General features: G+C 39.0%; 1 protein-coding gene across 2 annotated transcripts in view; it reads left to right on the top strand.

The window, feature by feature from the left end:
- Positions 1-11,429, top strand: part of gstcd (glutathione S-transferase, C-terminal domain containing) — a 45,884-nt gene extending 34,455 nt beyond the window's left edge. The window contains exons 8-11 of one of the 2 annotated variants that reach the window (XM_069715384.1): positions 780-913; positions 3,297-3,327; positions 6,027-6,096; positions 11,054-11,429. In XM_069715384.1, coding sequence (XP_069571485.1) covers positions 780-913; positions 3,297-3,327; positions 6,027-6,096; positions 11,054-11,244 — 426 coding nt within the window. In that variant the 3' untranslated portion in view covers positions 11,245-11,429. Of the gene's footprint in view, positions 1-779; positions 914-2,421; positions 3,328-6,026; positions 6,097-11,053 lie in introns of those variants that run through there. The other variant, XR_011311667.1, reaches the window with a different exon arrangement.
- The last annotated feature ends 5,546 nt before the right edge of the window (positions 11,430-16,975 follow it).

Here is a 16,975-nt window from a genome sequence, read left to right on the forward strand (position 1 = left end):
AGAAATGTAACCCCCCTTTCCAGACATTTCACTGACATCGGGAGTGGCTTTGGCCGTGCTCAGAGTGTCAGTATCTTCCCTTCCCTTTCCCCATGTGTGGAGCTGCAGCCAATCTTGGCTCAGCTCTGAACTTCTCCCTGTGGCACTGCTGTCAAGGCAACATGCAGTCGATTCAGACTCACGGACGCCAAGTGACAACTTCTTGGAAAACAAGAATAGAAATTTTAGGTGTCTGACAGAGCTGGATGGGGTTAATTGTAGAGTCTCTGTAGCTATTGTCACATTAAACAGTTGATAATGGATTTTATTTGGACCATTGATGGGGAATATTTGGAGCCAGTAAATGTTACCACTTTACTGTCGATATTAAACTCATTGCCTTTGAGGAGTCATGATGTATTTTTTCAAAGGGAATGGACAAGAAAGACGACTGGAACTTAGGCCGGCTGAAACATTGGCTCTTTTAATCACTTTCTGCCATCCAGTATATAACCACCATTATTAATGCATAGCTTGGTGTTCATCGCCACGCACAGTTTACCCACTCAATAGGAATCTTGATGAATTCGTGCCTCCACTCCTAAAGCACAAATACACTTAGTTTACTCTTGCTCCCCGAGTCTGCACCTTGGAGAACATAGATGCATTTAATAGGAGCAGCCATTAGGAAGTAATCAGTGAGATTGAGTGCATGCTCTCAAGTGATCTCAGGTTTGGCCTTGCTTTTGGACATAAAAGGTTTTCAAGAAACCAAGGTTTTTTTCTTCGTTTCAATTCAGGTGGCCCTCCATGCATGTGGCGTTGCAACAGATATGGTGATGGAGCACTGCATCCAGGCTGGAGCCGCCTTTGTCATTAGTCCTTGTTGCTACGGCTTCATCCAGAATGCAGTCAAATTTACCTTCCCCAAGAGGTTCGTACTTGCTTGTAGCACCTCAGTCCAGTTTCACCTCTCTGTTTTTTTAAATGTTGTTTCTGACTTTGTTGTATTCATGTTCGAGTGATCCTCCTTCTTCTCTCTCCTATTCTCTCTGTGACTTTTTTCAGTTCCTGTTTTTGACTCTCCATCATTTTGACTCTTCCTGTTTCTCTCACATACATATAATCTATATCTCATTACTGATTTTTTACACCTCCTGTCTCATCAGCACTGACGATATGAGGCAGCAGCATCACACTGCCTTCACAACAGGCTCCACCCATCACAATTTCAGCCTTGTTTGTTCAGTAACTGAGAATGCGGTTCTTGATGCACAGACTGGGATATTATCAGGGATATTACAGATAGACGGACAGAAAAACCTCTTTGGAGGTACAGAAATAAATATGACTTTTGACTTTAGGACTTCATCGAAGGTGGTGGAACAGACAGCTAACCACTTCATCCAAAATGCCTGGTGATCTTGCAAGCTGGAGTAGGATGCTGTTTAAATTGGCTGTACTTAAATGGTATTGAATCTGTTGCCATGTTGACTAATGGCACTGTAATGGTTTAATCATAAAAATATAGTTTGGTGCTAAAACAATTTTAGGAGTGCAATTGCTGCTATGTGGGGATTGCTGTTGGAGTATCAACTTTGATCACTAACAAGTTATGGTGGAGATGCTCATATCTGTGTTGTTGTTGGTCAAAGTCTGCTCAGGTTTCAGGCTGATAAAATTACACTGTGGTGGTAAAGGATTCTGCTAATTTATGTTTGGATTTGATCTCTGTCCATTGTCACTCGTTCATTTTAAGAAGATCTCAACTGGAACTCAGTCGGAGATTTTATTACCGTCTAAAAGTGACAACCAAGCAGCAAAAATGGGGCTGTGTGCCTTCAGTGAAAATTATTTTACAACTTGCGAGGATGTCAAATTTTCTCAGCTCAGTTGGAGCTGGGTCACTACCAACTCTCCTTGTCCCCCTACATCTAGTAGTCCATCCACATTTCTGTTTTTTTGAACATGTGTTTATGTTTTGAAACAGAAACATGCAAGAATTTGTCTTATTGCAGGATTTCAAGGGTTGCAATTCTGATCACAGACTGCCAGTCCAGTGTTGTCTCTGTATTTACTGAGTCATTCACTTCATGATTTTTTTTCTTTCTGTCAGTCCTCATAATTACTTTATTGGTTGATATTGACAGGGTGTCTCCTCTTTTGTCGATTTCAAAAAGCTTAGGTATCTTGTTGAATTTGTGAATACTGTTTATGTTTTGGAAGATAGTAAATAAGCAGCTTAGCTTTTATCTCGCGCACAAGGTGGCCCATGTAGGAGGAGGCAGGCTGCGCAGTGCACACACAATATCAGGCTATGAAACACTGTTGGTGGAAGTAATGTGATTGGAAATGTATGGATTTTCACTGGTGCTTTGGTTACTTCCCACAGTCCAAACCAAATGCAATTTAATTTAATTGACAACTCTTATTTACCTGTAGGTGTGAAAGTAAAAATCTGATTTTAAGGGCCCCATGCATACAAATGAAGGTAAGAATGTTTTCTGTGTACCTGTTATTACTGACCCTAAAATTGTGCCTTGGGGTAAACCTCAACTGTACAGTATAAATATTTAGGTTTTCACATACTTACTTTTTCCTTTCCTCTCTTTTGCTAACTTGACACTTTACCTCTTCTGACTCATAAATTATTAAGGAATGACAGAAAAAAAATTGTCTTTGCAGCTGTAATGGACAACAAGAAGCTCTGTTTCTGCAGGGCAGTATATGTGTAAAGGATCTGCGCACCTAACTCTGTCAATCTTCATCTGACTACTTTTTGTGTTTTCCCCTCAGGTCATGTTCCAGGTACTCATGTGGATATTCTGCAGGTGTAGACATTCCTAGCAGTTCACAGGTTTTTATGAGCAGTGAAACTAAACTGCCCATTTCATTAAGGCCTGAAAAGTTCAAGTTAAACTCATCACTTTTCTCCATGTGACCTGACTGGCCCCTGACCTTTGACCTTGTGTTTTTTTTTTTTTTTATTAACATCAACCATCAACCAAACTGTGTTTGACCATTACAAAGAGACTGACTCTGTTCCCATGTCATCGGAAACGTAATGAAAGTCCTTCTTTCCCAGGGAGAAAGGGGATTGTTTTGGAGATAATGATAATTGTTGTGTTTCTTCAATTCTTGGATTTTGTTGCATATTCCTAATCTGTTTGTAAAGATATTTTCCCTAAAAGAGAAAATCTCCTTCCCAGAATTTGAGCATGGAAACATATGACATATAGTAAATACAGTCTGCTCCCTCATTTGAATCACTGCACTATAACATAAAAATCTCCTCTGTTTTTTTTCTGTTTTTACAGCAATAGATTCCAAGAGACTCTGATTTATAAGGTAGGCTTTTATACAGGATTAAATCACTGTTACATTTGCTATTAATTTAAAGGCAAAATATTAAGTAGATAATTATTGTGTTCAGATTCCATTCAGTTACACATCAAAAGAGATCTTTATAACATATTGTAAAGAGTTTTTGTCATCAGCAGTTTTTCTCCTCGCTCATTGCTTCTTGATTAAGATGCTACCACATCAACAGAAGTATAAAGGCATTAGAAGAATTTAGTTTAAAAGTTATCGTTTTACCATGCCTGGACCGTAGTTCAGTGAAAGGTAAAAGTGCTTACTCATACCACGAATGTCAACACTCAATAAACACAGATAGTCAGACAAGACTAAGACAAACAAACTGACAAGCAGAGACATATCTGGGTTGGGTTGCACTTTCCATTTTTCTAGCCATGTTTAGAATTGCGTTTTAGAACCTTAATTCTTAAATTATTAGTTACTAGCCAGTTTCAAACAGGTAATATTCAACCTTCAACAAACTAAAAAACTTCAACAACTATTTGAGATGACTTTATTTTGCTCGGTAAGAGTAGGATTTCTTCAAGTTGCTTTGTATGAAATTGCCCCTTTTATTTTATTTTATTTCATTTTTATTTTATTTTATTTTATTGGTCAGTAAAACAGAAATAAAGGGATCTCTGCACTCAACACTGTTGTGGAAAGAAAGATTCTCCAGGCACTTAAAAGGGGAAGCTCGCACCCTCCAGTCTCTCAATCCCTTATCGCTTCATACAGACACACCACTGTACTCTGGGGGGGCCTAACCCATGATGATGTATGGGACCTGTCATTGCCCCAGGGAAAAATCTGTGCAGAAGTAGCTGCAGGTCCCAACCATAGCAACCTGAAGAGTTGACGTGTCACAACACTGGACCACCTCTGACATTTTTTCCTCTGTGCATTACAAGAAGCAGATTTTCACATGGTGTGAGAAGCAGAGAAGGTAAAATTGTATATACAAGGCACTAGGCAATTGCAGTGTTCTGTGATAGTGAGATGTGGGTGTTATGCCAAATACAGTGAGTAAAACCAAAAACACGATTGCCATATTCTCTGTCTGAAAGTAAGAGGCTAAACATGCAGTCAAGCAGCAGGAGAAATACAATTTGTTTAAAACATCACACGCATTATCTGCCACTTCCAACCTGAGTTTCAAATCTCCCCTGTCTCCCCCATGGTTTTGTTTCCAACAACCATGTTTGGTATTTGCCCTTGATTTGGGCTCAGTGTACAGAACCTCACTGTTTCCTGTGTCTCTGCCCCAACCACCTAGGCGACGCTGTCAGAAATATGAGCTGCATTGCATTGTTTTATAGCTGAACCATAGTTGTCCATCCTGAACTACAGTAGTTAAACAGAATGACAGCACATTGACAAACGGTATATCGCTGGAACAAAGGGCTAATGGTGTGAGATATTGCTGCTCAACACTAACTTTAAGCACCTGCTATGTGGCCTTGTATTCAACGTCAACCCTGTGGAGTGAAGAATGGAATCAATTAAAGTAGAGGTAGGTTAGAGATGACTAACCGCTCTCCTGACTCCCTTGTTCAATGAACCATAGAAAGGTAAAAACAGAATAGGAAAGCTTTTTGTTTGGTTAGAAAATAAATTACTTCGGTTCATCCAGTCTGTCTGTAGAGTTTAATGGGATATACATATTGGCTTTTGAACACTGGAACCCGAAGTTTTGTATTTACTTTTATGTGCCACATTGTATTGACAAAAATATATAAGTTGGAAAAATGTCACTTTAATGGACAAGCAGCTGCAGTTTGGATTCCTATCGAGCTATGTAGTAACTAAAAAGACATACAGCTGCAACTGCTCTCTGACTTTCTGTATAAAAAATATCCATGCCAAAAGGAAAGGTACTTAACTCTAATAATTGTTATATATTGCTGCAACAAAGAAACCTGAACATATTCACATTTAAGATGTGGTAATCAGAGATTTGTAGCATTTAGTGACTAAAAACGATTCATCTATGATCAACATAGCTAGCAATTAATTCTGTCGATCAACTGGTTGACGAATTAACTAATTGTTACAGCTTTAGTTAAATAAATGATAAACGTACACTTCATAGTGTATCAGGTATCTGTATCAGCTGTTGTCTAGGATGATTGTTCAGGTGAGAGCTGAACCAATTAAAAGGCATACCTTTATTTTAAACTACCGTATTATGAGTTTATCATCATTCAGGGAATTTTTCAATGAATTTTATCAAGATTTTTTTATTAGCCTCATACAAATTATCATGGCAATATATGTAATAGCTGCTCAGACAGGAATAAAGAGGCCTTCTCTAGAGTCATGCCACCAGTGTGGCTAAGAAAGACAAAATATTGTTTAGGTTCAGTGCCATGTTATTTGCTGAGAACGTTTTCCTGCCTTTCACCCAGTGCATGCTGACATTGGCTCCATTGCTGACAAGCAGATGTAGAAAATTGAAGGATGAATGGAGAGGGAGACCCAATTCATTTATAATAGTTATTTTCACTGGATGGTTGATTTAAAAAAAAACAATCTTTGTGGAAGTCTCTGATGACCTTGATTGGTGATTTTGCTGTTATTGCAGTGGCGAAGCCTAAATGTGTGGTTTTGAGATTGGACAGATATTATCCAGCACTTTCATTTTAAATGCAATAAACACTTCCTGTACTCATCGTCTGTCCTTGTTTCAGGAACACATGATCCTCTGTCGCTTCGCAGACCAAACTGCTGTCCAGCTCACCCCAGAAAGACGACTCATTGGTAATGTTTACAATCTTCTGTTTTCACAACCCCGTTTCTTAAAAAGTGGGGACACTGTGTAAAATGTAAATAAAAACAGAATGCAATGATTTGCAAATCATGTAAATCCATATTTAATTGCAACATGTCAAATGTTGAAACTGAGAAATGTTATTGTTTTAAAGAAAAATATATGCTTATTTAAAAATGTATGCTAGCTACACATCTCAAAAAAGTTGGGACAGCGCCATGTTTACAACTGTTTTGAATCACCTCTTCTTTTTACAACACTCCAGAAACTGGTCTCCTTAGTTCCAAAATGTTTATAAAGTGAAATGTCCCATTCTGACCTGATATAGGATTTCAGCCTCTCAACAGTCCAAGGTCTTCTTTGTCATATTTTTAATTTCATGATGCACCAAACGTTTTAAATGGGTGACGGGTCTGGACTACAAGCAGGCCAGTTTAGTACCCGGACTCTTCTACTAGAGAGCCATGCAGTTGAAATACGTGCAGAATGTGGTTTGGTGTTGTTTTGCTAAAATAAACAAGACCTTCCCTGAAAAAGACGTCTGGATGGCAGCATATGCTGCTCCAAAACCTGTATATATTGTTCAGTATTAATGGTTCCTTCCAAGATGTTCAAGCTCCCCATGCCATGTGCAATAATGCGCCCCTGTACCATCACGGATGCTGGCTTTTTAACTGAGTGCTGATAACAAGCTGTGTGATCCCTCTCCCAGAGGAAGCAGCATCCATGATTCCCCCCCCCAAAAAAAAATCTAAAATTTTGATTTGTCAGACCACTGGATAGTTTTCCACTTCACCTCAGTCTATTTTAAAATAACTCAGACCCAGAGAAGGAGGCTTGCTTCTGGATCATGTTTATTTATGGTTTCTTCTTTGCATGATAGAGATTTAACCAGCATTTGTAGATGCAGCAATGAACTGTGTTCACAGACAATGGTTTTCAGAAGTGTTTCTTAGCCCAGACTATGATTTCCACTAATTGAGTTGGTTTTGAATGCAGTGCCGCCTGAGGGCCCAAAGATCACAGCCATCCAATATTGGTTTTCGGCCTTGTCCTTTGTGTACAGAGATTTCTCTGGATTTTCAGAATCTTTCAACGATATCATGTACCCCAAATTTTTTCTTTTAGGTTGAGCAAGTTTATTTTTAAATTGTTGCACTATTCTCTCATGCACTCATACAGATTGGTGAACCTCTCCCCATCTTCACTGCTGAGAGACTCTGCCTCTCTGGAATTCTCTTTTTATACCCAATAATGTTACTGACCTTTTACTAATTAACCTAATTAGTTGTGATATGTTCAATCAGTTTTTTTTTTAAGCGTTATACAACTCTTTTATTGACCTTGTTCCAACTTTTTTGACACGTGTTGTTGGCATCCAATTCAAAATTTGCATTTGCAACATTTTTCCATTTGATATGTTGTCTTTAATCTATTTCCAATTAAATAGGGATGCATGTGATTTGCAAATTGTCACATTCTACTTTATTTGCATTTTACACAGCATCCCAACTTTTTTGGAAACAGGGTGGTAGCATTGATCTATCAGGCATAGTTTTTAAGGCACAGAGTGGGTATTATTTATTTAAAAAAAAAGAAAAAAAAGGGCTGTTCCCAGTAAAAAAATTTTTTTTAAAAACTGCCTTCTAAAATAAACAAGTGTATGATTTCTACCTTTATTTGGCATTAGGAACATCCCTCTTTATTGCAATTATCTGCCAGTATAAAGGGGCTCTGCTTTCCGTTGTCCCGCTTTTTCATGTTCATGTGAATATACTAGAACTAAAAAGATGCATCCTGAAAACATATTTGGATTCAATGTGCAAAGTTACATACAAAAACTGGTATTTTTTTTTTTTACAAGTGACAAAAGTTCCAGTGTTAATATTCAAGGAGCAGCAAAGAGGAAAAAAGCTAAATCAAATCAATAGTTGGTGTGAGCACCAGTTGCCTTTAAAACGGCATCAGTTTTTCTTGGTAATCTTGGCACAGTTTTTCAGTTTATTTGGCAGGAAGGTTGTTCCAAGCATCCTGGAGGGCGTGTCATCTGAGGCAGGACTCCTTGTCCTGCTTGTCACAGAAGATTGTTTTTTATGACTGGCTGCATTGTTTGGGGTCGATGTCATGCTGCAGAATGAATTTGGGAATTTGGGACCAATCTGACGCCTCCCTGATTGTACGGCATGATGGATATAAATCGTAACTTCTTAAAGTCCATCTGTTTGCACACCTTTGTGCAGAAATTCATCGGGAATTTATTTTCATAGGGATTCCTAGAATTCCTGACCTTGCCAGCTCCGGATCACAGCTCCAGTATGATTTATATATTTGGTATTATGTATTTATATATTTTTGTTATTTTGTTATTATATTTATATAGCTATTTACATGCTGAAATTTTAAATATGTTGTCTTGATTGCTTGAGAGTGTGACCTACGCCCCTCAGCCCCCCTCTACTTTTTCAAAGGTCTCGACTTTTGAGAAGTGTAAACAATTTTAATGCTGGGATTTCTACAGACTGACAACGCAGCTGCAGCGAACAGCTGCCAGATCAGTGTTTGTCAGATTCTGAGGGAAGTGTTTTGTCAGTCTGAAACCTGGAGGCCTGTGTTGAAGTTTCACCGTACAGTGTTTCATTATGTTGAGGACTCTCTTCACCCTGATAGCTCTCCAGGTTATCAAAGCCTCCCTCTGAATCTAAGAAGGCTCCCCAGTGCCTCGTCAGTCTGTAGCCCTTTCATATGTACCTGACAGCACCTGTCACACTTGTTTCTGCGCTATATCAGTTAACAGAGCTCAAGCTTTCCCACTAACATTTTGCAACCATGTTTGATCTCATCTCTGCTGAGCCTGCTAGTAAGACTGTGACCGTCTATGCAGCATGCAGTCCAAAGCTCGCATTTATTGTGTCTGCCACCTGCTACCGAACAACTAAACTGCATAACATGTTTGAAGTCTTATGTTCAAAGGAAACCCTAAGAGAGAAGCACGATAATCCATGTGGAGTTGTTGGTGAATGAGTATCTCCTGTAGGGCACTGGTACAGAAAGGAATACACAGAAAGCAAACAAAAGGACATTAATCAAACCAATACAGCAGCAATACTATAAATGCTGCTGAATTAAAGCCAGACTAATGAGTTGATCTGCTAGCTAAGATATGTCAGCAGATGGGAGGCAAATTAAGCGAAAAGCCACGGCTGTCATCAGAAGTTGCCAGAACAGCTTTAGTGATCCCTGACTTCCAAATCTCGGTAACTCTACTGGAGGGATGAATAGGCCTACCTTTTCTTCCAAAAGATGTTCCCTCATCTGGCATGTTGATGATTTTGGTAAAGATCACTGTCTCAAATGTCAGTCCAAACTGTGAATGCTGTAGAATGAGTCAAGTATTTTTTTTATACTCACTAAGCCACTCCTGCCCTTTGGACTGGGGCATTGTCATCCTGCAAAGAGATTCACACCAGGATAGAAATGTTTCTTTTTCAGCAGAGTAACACAATGTCATAGCATGGTAATTAAATGTTATTATTAATAGTTAATCGTGACATGTAGTGCACATGTGGGGAAGCAGCTGCAAATATAATTAATCATTTAAAGTTTTCAGGTTTCCCATTTGATCTGTCATCTATCCACGTAATAATTTAGCAAACAATTTTATATTATATTTTATTTTCCTTTTTTTGTGGGTATTTGTGATCATTTGTGTGATCAAAGTTTGTTCATTTTAAACAATAATTCATGGTTAATGATTTAGTGTTATATTTATGGTTGCTGTCAACTTGGATATTAAGTTAAAAAAAAGTTTACCATTCAGCTGTAAAATTCCCTTTCAAATACAAAGTTTGAGAAATCTTTGCTAGTAATTTTAGTTTTTGGTCTATGTATATCAGGGCTGCAACTAAAGATTATTTTCTTTAATAGCTAATCTAAATCTGAATGTAAGTAAGCAGTGAACGGTGCCTCCTAAAATAATTGTTGCTCCTCTGACTGTTTAATTTGACAAACAGTCCCAAACAAAATATTCAGTTGATCTAATAAAAAAAATAAAAAATAAAAAAAAATCACCAAATCATTGTGTTTGCTTTAACCATCAAATATTTAAAAATTTTGTCTTAAAAGTTGTCTAAATCCTTTTAACAGATTGTCAAAATAGTTAATTAATTTTCTGTCAATTGACTAATCTATTATTCAAGCAATTACTCCAGCTCTAGCCTCCATTTTTTTCTGTCTGGTAAAAGGGAAAAAACACCTCGTCTTGTGTGTATCTCATTAAACCAATCGCAATAATATTGAGTGGTGATGAGTCCTGAAAACATTAATGGCGCTTTTGCAAAGTAGCGTCAGGAAGGAACTTGCTTTTGCAGGAACATTTGCTCGTGGGGGGGGGCGAGACCTGACATTAAAATGGCATAAATCCCTGCAAAGTATGAAAACCAACCGTGCAGACACATGACCCTAATCTGTGTCAAAACTTTTTTCAGCATTAAGGTTGCTGCTTGGAGGTTGTTGTCGTTTCCTGTTGCGACAGGGATTTTGAAAACCGTAACACAGATTTCATAAAGGGAGGAGGATGTTGACTGAAATAGTCGGCCAATGGCAGGTTTATACCAACTTTCAACATCCAATAAGTCAGACTGCTGCAACTCCTGTAGATATGTTAATAATAAATATCTGTAAAAAAAAAAAAAAAAAAAATGTAATTCAGTTTGTGACCTGTAAATATATGCATCACATCAGTGTCAAAAACATCCACCGGTAGTCAGGCTCTAGTTGTGGCTGGTCGTATCTGACGCATTAAATTCTGCACACATACTGAATGTTAAATATAATGTGCCTGATATTTTGTCTCTACCCATCAGTAATAGTAAGTTCCTTAGTAAGTGCTTGATAATAAACAATAACAAGATTTTTTTTTTTTTTTTTTTTTTTGTCTTTGCACAACAGGTAAACAGTGTATGGGCTTGGTTGACTTGGATCGCTCGTGGGCAGCAGAGACTCATGGGTATTCGGTGCGGGTAATGACTATGGAGCCTGAAAGCTGTTCACCAAAGAACAACATGCTGGTGGGAAGGCCGCTGCAGACGAACGGACGGGAAGTCACTGCTGGCCAACTGGAAACACCGGTGCATAATTAGGACTTCAAGCACTGGTGTGCAGCAGAGCATCTTCGGCATGGTCAGCGTTTGATAAAGTAGCCAGCCTTTGCGGCTCCCGGCTGTATTATGACTGTTTTATCCGCCTTTAACATTGAATTTACTTTTTAAAAGCTCATTTTTATAAGAAAGGGCCTCAAAAAAAAAATAAAAGGATTTTTTTTGTGTGTGTGTGTATTATATCTGGAGTAGCAGAAGTCATTTTTTAAAATTCTTTTAGGCCATGATTTTCTGATTAACATATGTATCGAGCGCTCTCAGAGTTTCTCCTCTCTTTAGTTAAATACCCTCAATTATCAGACAATTAGTTGTAGTAAAAGAGCTCAAGGTTTTCACCAACTGCACTGCTACGTTTGTGTTGCTTCACTGATCAAGCTGTCAGTGTACAAAAAAATCAGCAGGAATTACACACCCACGTTGTGAATTAAGTACACTGTACGTCCACATGCTGGTTTTGCAAATAGTTTGCATACAACCTTTGTGATAGCGCTCAGCAGTCAGTTCCCTCTGATTAACATAAGAAGGAGAAACATCAGCGCTAAACATGAGATGGGGAATTAATTCCATCTCATCTCAAGTACCGCTCATCTGTGTTTTCATGCATGACTTAAAAAGAGAGATGGATATAGAAAGAGGGAAATTGGATTTACACTCATACCACATCAGGTAAAATACAGCATTTGTCATGGTCCTACAGAAAACTTGATTATTCCTCATAAAGAAGCAGTGTGAATATGGTATGCATCCCATAATACGTTCAGTAGCAATGAATATTTTATGACGCTGGCGAAAAGGTCAGTGTGCTTGATTAGATGCGCCGTGTTCAGAGCCTCGTAGCTGAAAATCACACAGTACACTCCGCATTTGCAATCCTGTACACTGTAGATACACTGTAGCCCCCTAAGCTTTCACTCTTGCAGGTGAGACCGCTCATCTGTTTCTCTGAGAAATCCTGTGTTGTCACCTTTGGCAGTGTATTGCAGCTGCTTGAGAAATCTGGGGAGGTAGCCGAAGAGCCGGTTTTCCTGCTCGCACTGGAGGGACGGACGAGAGAGATGCAGGCTTTTCCAGCGTCAAGCTCATCAGAATTCAGTCAGCAGAGTCAATCTATCCCGAGGTAAATGGCCACAGACACAGCTCCTTCCAAGGACTGGAATTATTTCAAAAGGAGACGTCTGACTCCCTGTTCATGCTTGTGGCTTTGAGAACATTACAGAGATGCATAGGTACAAAAGAGGAGAGACAGAGAGTAGGTGGCATTACTTAAAGCTTGCATGAGAAAGAAGAGAATATTAAAGCTTGAAAATGGTTGATTCAACCCCAAGCAACCACAGCTGGAGGGTGACTAGACTGGATTCTTTGTTTAGGAAAAATAAGTGATGTCAGTTAAGCCTTTTCTTTAACCAATAATTCACCTCATGAATCCTCTCTTTTAGAGTCAGTGACATACTAAACTGAATACATTTTTATTGGTTCAATTAGTTGATAGACCTCAATAAAAAAGTTGGCAACCGGTGTGCTGAACCATGCCCAATTATTATTATTTATTTTTTTTACATTTCTTTGAGCAAAAGCAACCTGCAACGGAATATAAATGATATGCATAATCGATTTGTATTTAATCAGTGAGTATCCTGTATTCATATTTTGATTATCAGCACTGAAATAATCAGTGCAACAGTTCAATGTAGAATCTCTTCTTTTAAAGACTTAATCATTTGTGGAGGTTTTTAAATTCAGCTCAGAAAGATGTCTCGCAACAGAAAACCTCTACCAGGAAAAGATGCAGCTATGGAAGCTGTTTTATTAAGTTAAGTCATTATTATAGTTAAAATTCACCTCATTTTAGTGTTTTTTTTTTTTTTTAAACCAGTTTCATTATGCTGTTTAGTGTTTGTGGTTGTTGGTCTGCAACAGTTCATTGATCCATATTTGGGGGGCTCTCCCTGTTAAGGTGAATTTTATTTTTGGACAAGCAATAACTGCCTATGTGTCCTATAGTTTAATACAGCAGTCTGATATGACTGATATAACATACAAGTCAATGTAAAATGGATGCAAGGAGTCTCTATGCTACCCTCCATTATCTTTAATGTCATGCCTCTTTAATATGAAACTTGCATCACGATCATTAAAATGTGTTTTATTTGACTCGCATAGTTTTATAATTAACAACACTAAACATAATTATTGGAATCTAAAATACTAACAATTATGTACAGTATACATTTCCTGTTTTTGGTTGCCTATAGCAGGTTTTAGCTGCTGTTATTTTGTGCCTCCTATTAGTGTGGTAATCTATTCCTTGTGCTTCTCCCCCTATTTGTCACATATAATCCCAGTTTAGGATTTCCATGCTTCTATTCTGTTTTTGCATTTATTTTCTACTCATTATCTGCTGTAGAAAAGTCTGTTCAGAATGCCACATAATGACAAATTTTCCCCCACGAGGTTCATTTAAGTTCCACCAAATCACAAAAATATTGTTTTCCTATTTCAAGCAGTAAAACGTAACTTCATTTTTAGAAATATGTGTTGTTGAATAGCTTTTTTTCAATTAAGTCCCATAAAAAAATTTGCTTAAAAATTGAATATTTAAAAATGTAAAGGCCTTTTAATTTCCTATTAAAATTGGAAGTGATTTGCAAAAAAATAAAAAGACATTCACTCGGTACGCTTCCAGTCCAAATCAATTTCCTAATGCAACCGAAGGAGTCTGTAGTCAGTACAGAGCAGGTTTAACATGAATAAATCTTGAAACGTGTCTACAAACTCAGCATATGAATAGGTTTTCAATAACATATAAGTAAGACATGAATATTTGGCCTTAGATGGATTTGGTAACTCCTCTTGAAATAAATCACTGATTCTAGATCCTCTCAAGTAAAAGAGCTTTATCTCAAAGATAGCCTGGTTCTGCCTGACTGTTGCTCATTCAGTTTTTGCTGTGATTATATAGTCTGACACTCTGTTCGCATGAAGGTTTGCACAGCCGCTATAAAGGGCGGACCTATCAGCGACAAGTGGGGTTTTAAAAAAAAAAAAAAAACAGTCAATCCAGATTTTATTTGGACTGATCTTTGAAAATCTGGATGATTTTTGCAAATCGTATCAAACTGCATTTGGAGGTAGTTTGAAATGCAATTCCAATCAGATTTCTACACATGCGTAACAGTCCTAGCAGGAGAGCATCATCAGATAGTGTAGTTATGAAAGACCACGAGAACAACTGTCTGTGGACAGACGCCGAAATAAATTGTCTGTTTCCACGTTGTGAAGCTGCTCCACCAGCGTAGCTACGTGTACGTCGTTACCACGGAACGGAAGCCTACCGCAATGAAGCAACGAGCCAGGAGAGGTGTTTTGAGAGACATTTGGAACAGAAGAGTCAGACTGCCAACACCGAGTTGTCCAGTGATGTTCTGAGGTATCTGAGGGAAAACAATTAGTGCAAATTACCTGAACTGTGGCGCGACTTAGTGAACTGTGACTATGTGCCTGCTCACAATGTGTGGAAGTTTTTTGCCTACGACAACGAAATCGTCGCTCCCCACCACCCATCACTCTCTGGATTTGGCTCTTTGTGACTTCGCTCTGTTCCCAATATGTTGTTACAAACTTTGATGGGCATTCTCTGCTCAAGTTTCAGGGTTGTAAAAAAATTGCAGATTTACCGGGACCACTGATCACAAAAGCATGTGTACCTCAGGTGCTGATTTTGATCATGCGACGTAATTTGTAACACTTACTCATTAGGGTTATACCTTTTACCTTCTCCCTGCACGTCATGGTGCTGTGCATTGTTTGAGCAAAACAGGAGCAATCTCAGAAACGTATTTATCCACCCTTGTATTTATGCAATGAATTAGGGTCTGGTAGCAGGCTATCTCAAAGATGGGGATTTCTAAATTTCAACAGATGAAACAAAAACACTTTCCTTAGCTTATGAGGATAGTTGAGATATTTTTGTGTTTTGGTGAACTGACCCTTTAAATTCATCCGCTCAACCTTGGTTTCCCCCAACATACCCACATTTTGTTGGTAATGAGGCATGATTTGGGTGATCTTTGTAATCCATAACTCATTTTTTAAATGTAATCAATCTTAGAATCAGATTCTTAAAGTCCAGTCATGAAAATAATGTGATTGATAGTCTAATTATACACAACAGCCATTTCCCCAATCACTCGATGTCAAACCTCTGTGCTGCCACATGGATTGATTATCAAATCGGTGACAGGGCGTAACAAGGCGAACAGTGCCATGAATCAAAGACTGCTGTGACTGTGAACAACCAGCAGTAATCATATCAAACCTTCCTCTCATCCATCTCCTTCTCCAAAATTATGGTGTTTGGTTTCCCAGGCTTTTTTTTTTTTTTTTTCCCACTTTCTTTCTTTCCATTGAGTTTTTACTGGGTAGTTATTTTACTGACAGATTGGATTCTCAAGGCAGAAGGCTGTCACATCAGAAAATGAAGCAGCCTTTATGATTCTGCCCCCAGAAAGGAAGTGCAGTTCACCAGACTTTGAATATGAAGTGCTGCTTATGAGCCTGGCAGGAGATAACCAAGCTATTAGAGTCAGACTGTGGTGGTGGGGCGTGGTTTGATTCAGCTGCAGGAGGGACTCATTGGGGGAGTGGTTCAGGGAAAGGTGCCTGGAAGGGGCTTAATTATCCCCAGCTGAAATCAATGAGTGATTGTCCCTCTCTTCCTTTTAAAAACCCAAGCAACAAGACACCAGTGTCTCATTCCTATGGACACGGAAAGGAGGCTGGCTGTGGACTGATGGGTGGCATGGCATGGCATGGCATGTGCCCGAATGCCCGAATGCCCGGCAGGAGAGCACCAGAGTGAAAAGTGATCGTTGGTGGTGAAATAAACACATTGGAACAGCGTACTTTGGTGAAGTGTGGTGCATTCAGCCACACTTCACCCACAGTGACGGCAAGGATGCCTGTCACACAGACAAAGAATGAGAATAATAAAGACTGAGCAGTTTCACAAGAGGGCATCTCATTTTCAACAAGTGTGCGGTGTGAAGTGTGATGGGAACATCCTGGAGAAGTAGTTTGCAGACAAAATATCTGACACAAAAGCAAGCTCCTGTCTCTGAAATTATCATGTTAGAAATTACTTCAATCAAAAGCCACATTTCTCTGCCTTTGTTAACAATAATTACTGAGGTCCAACAAAAGGCTTGGTAGTTATTTAGGGCTCCTCAAACTTTGTCAAACTGCTTATTTTGTATTTTGCTTCAGCCCCAGTAATTTTAACTGGATTGTGTTATTGTTTGAGCAACATCCACCTGGGTGGTCGATGCACCTGCGTGCCTCAGCAGGCTACGCAATTAATTAAGGCATTTCCAAAGCATGGGCATGAGTCACATCTGAAGTCTCCTCCTCACGGCTGTTTAGGTCAAGGTGTTACGTCAAAACTCCCCACTGCTGTCTGTTTAGACCGCTGCTTATTGAAAAGAAGCGAGATAAGGTCAGACTGCAGTGGGTGTTGTTGGTTGGAGAGCCCACAGCCTGAACTTGAGAAAAGAGAGAGAGGGGGAGCTGTGCGCTCTCTTCCTGGCAGAGTGCGTCCCGCTCCACACACACACACACACACACACACACACACACACACACATTCACTCACACACTAATCGGAGTCACTCTGCTTCCAGGCGTCGGGCTGCTTTCTCTCCCGCACCTCCTGAATATC

The sequence above is a fragment of the Brachyistius frenatus genome, unplaced genomic scaffold (assembly GCF_029030835.1).
Source record: "Brachyistius frenatus isolate BFR_SWC_R1_liver_20210118 unplaced genomic scaffold, ASM2903083v1 Contig_142, whole genome shotgun sequence".
NCBI lineage: Eukaryota > Metazoa > Chordata > Actinopteri > Embiotocidae > Brachyistius > Brachyistius frenatus.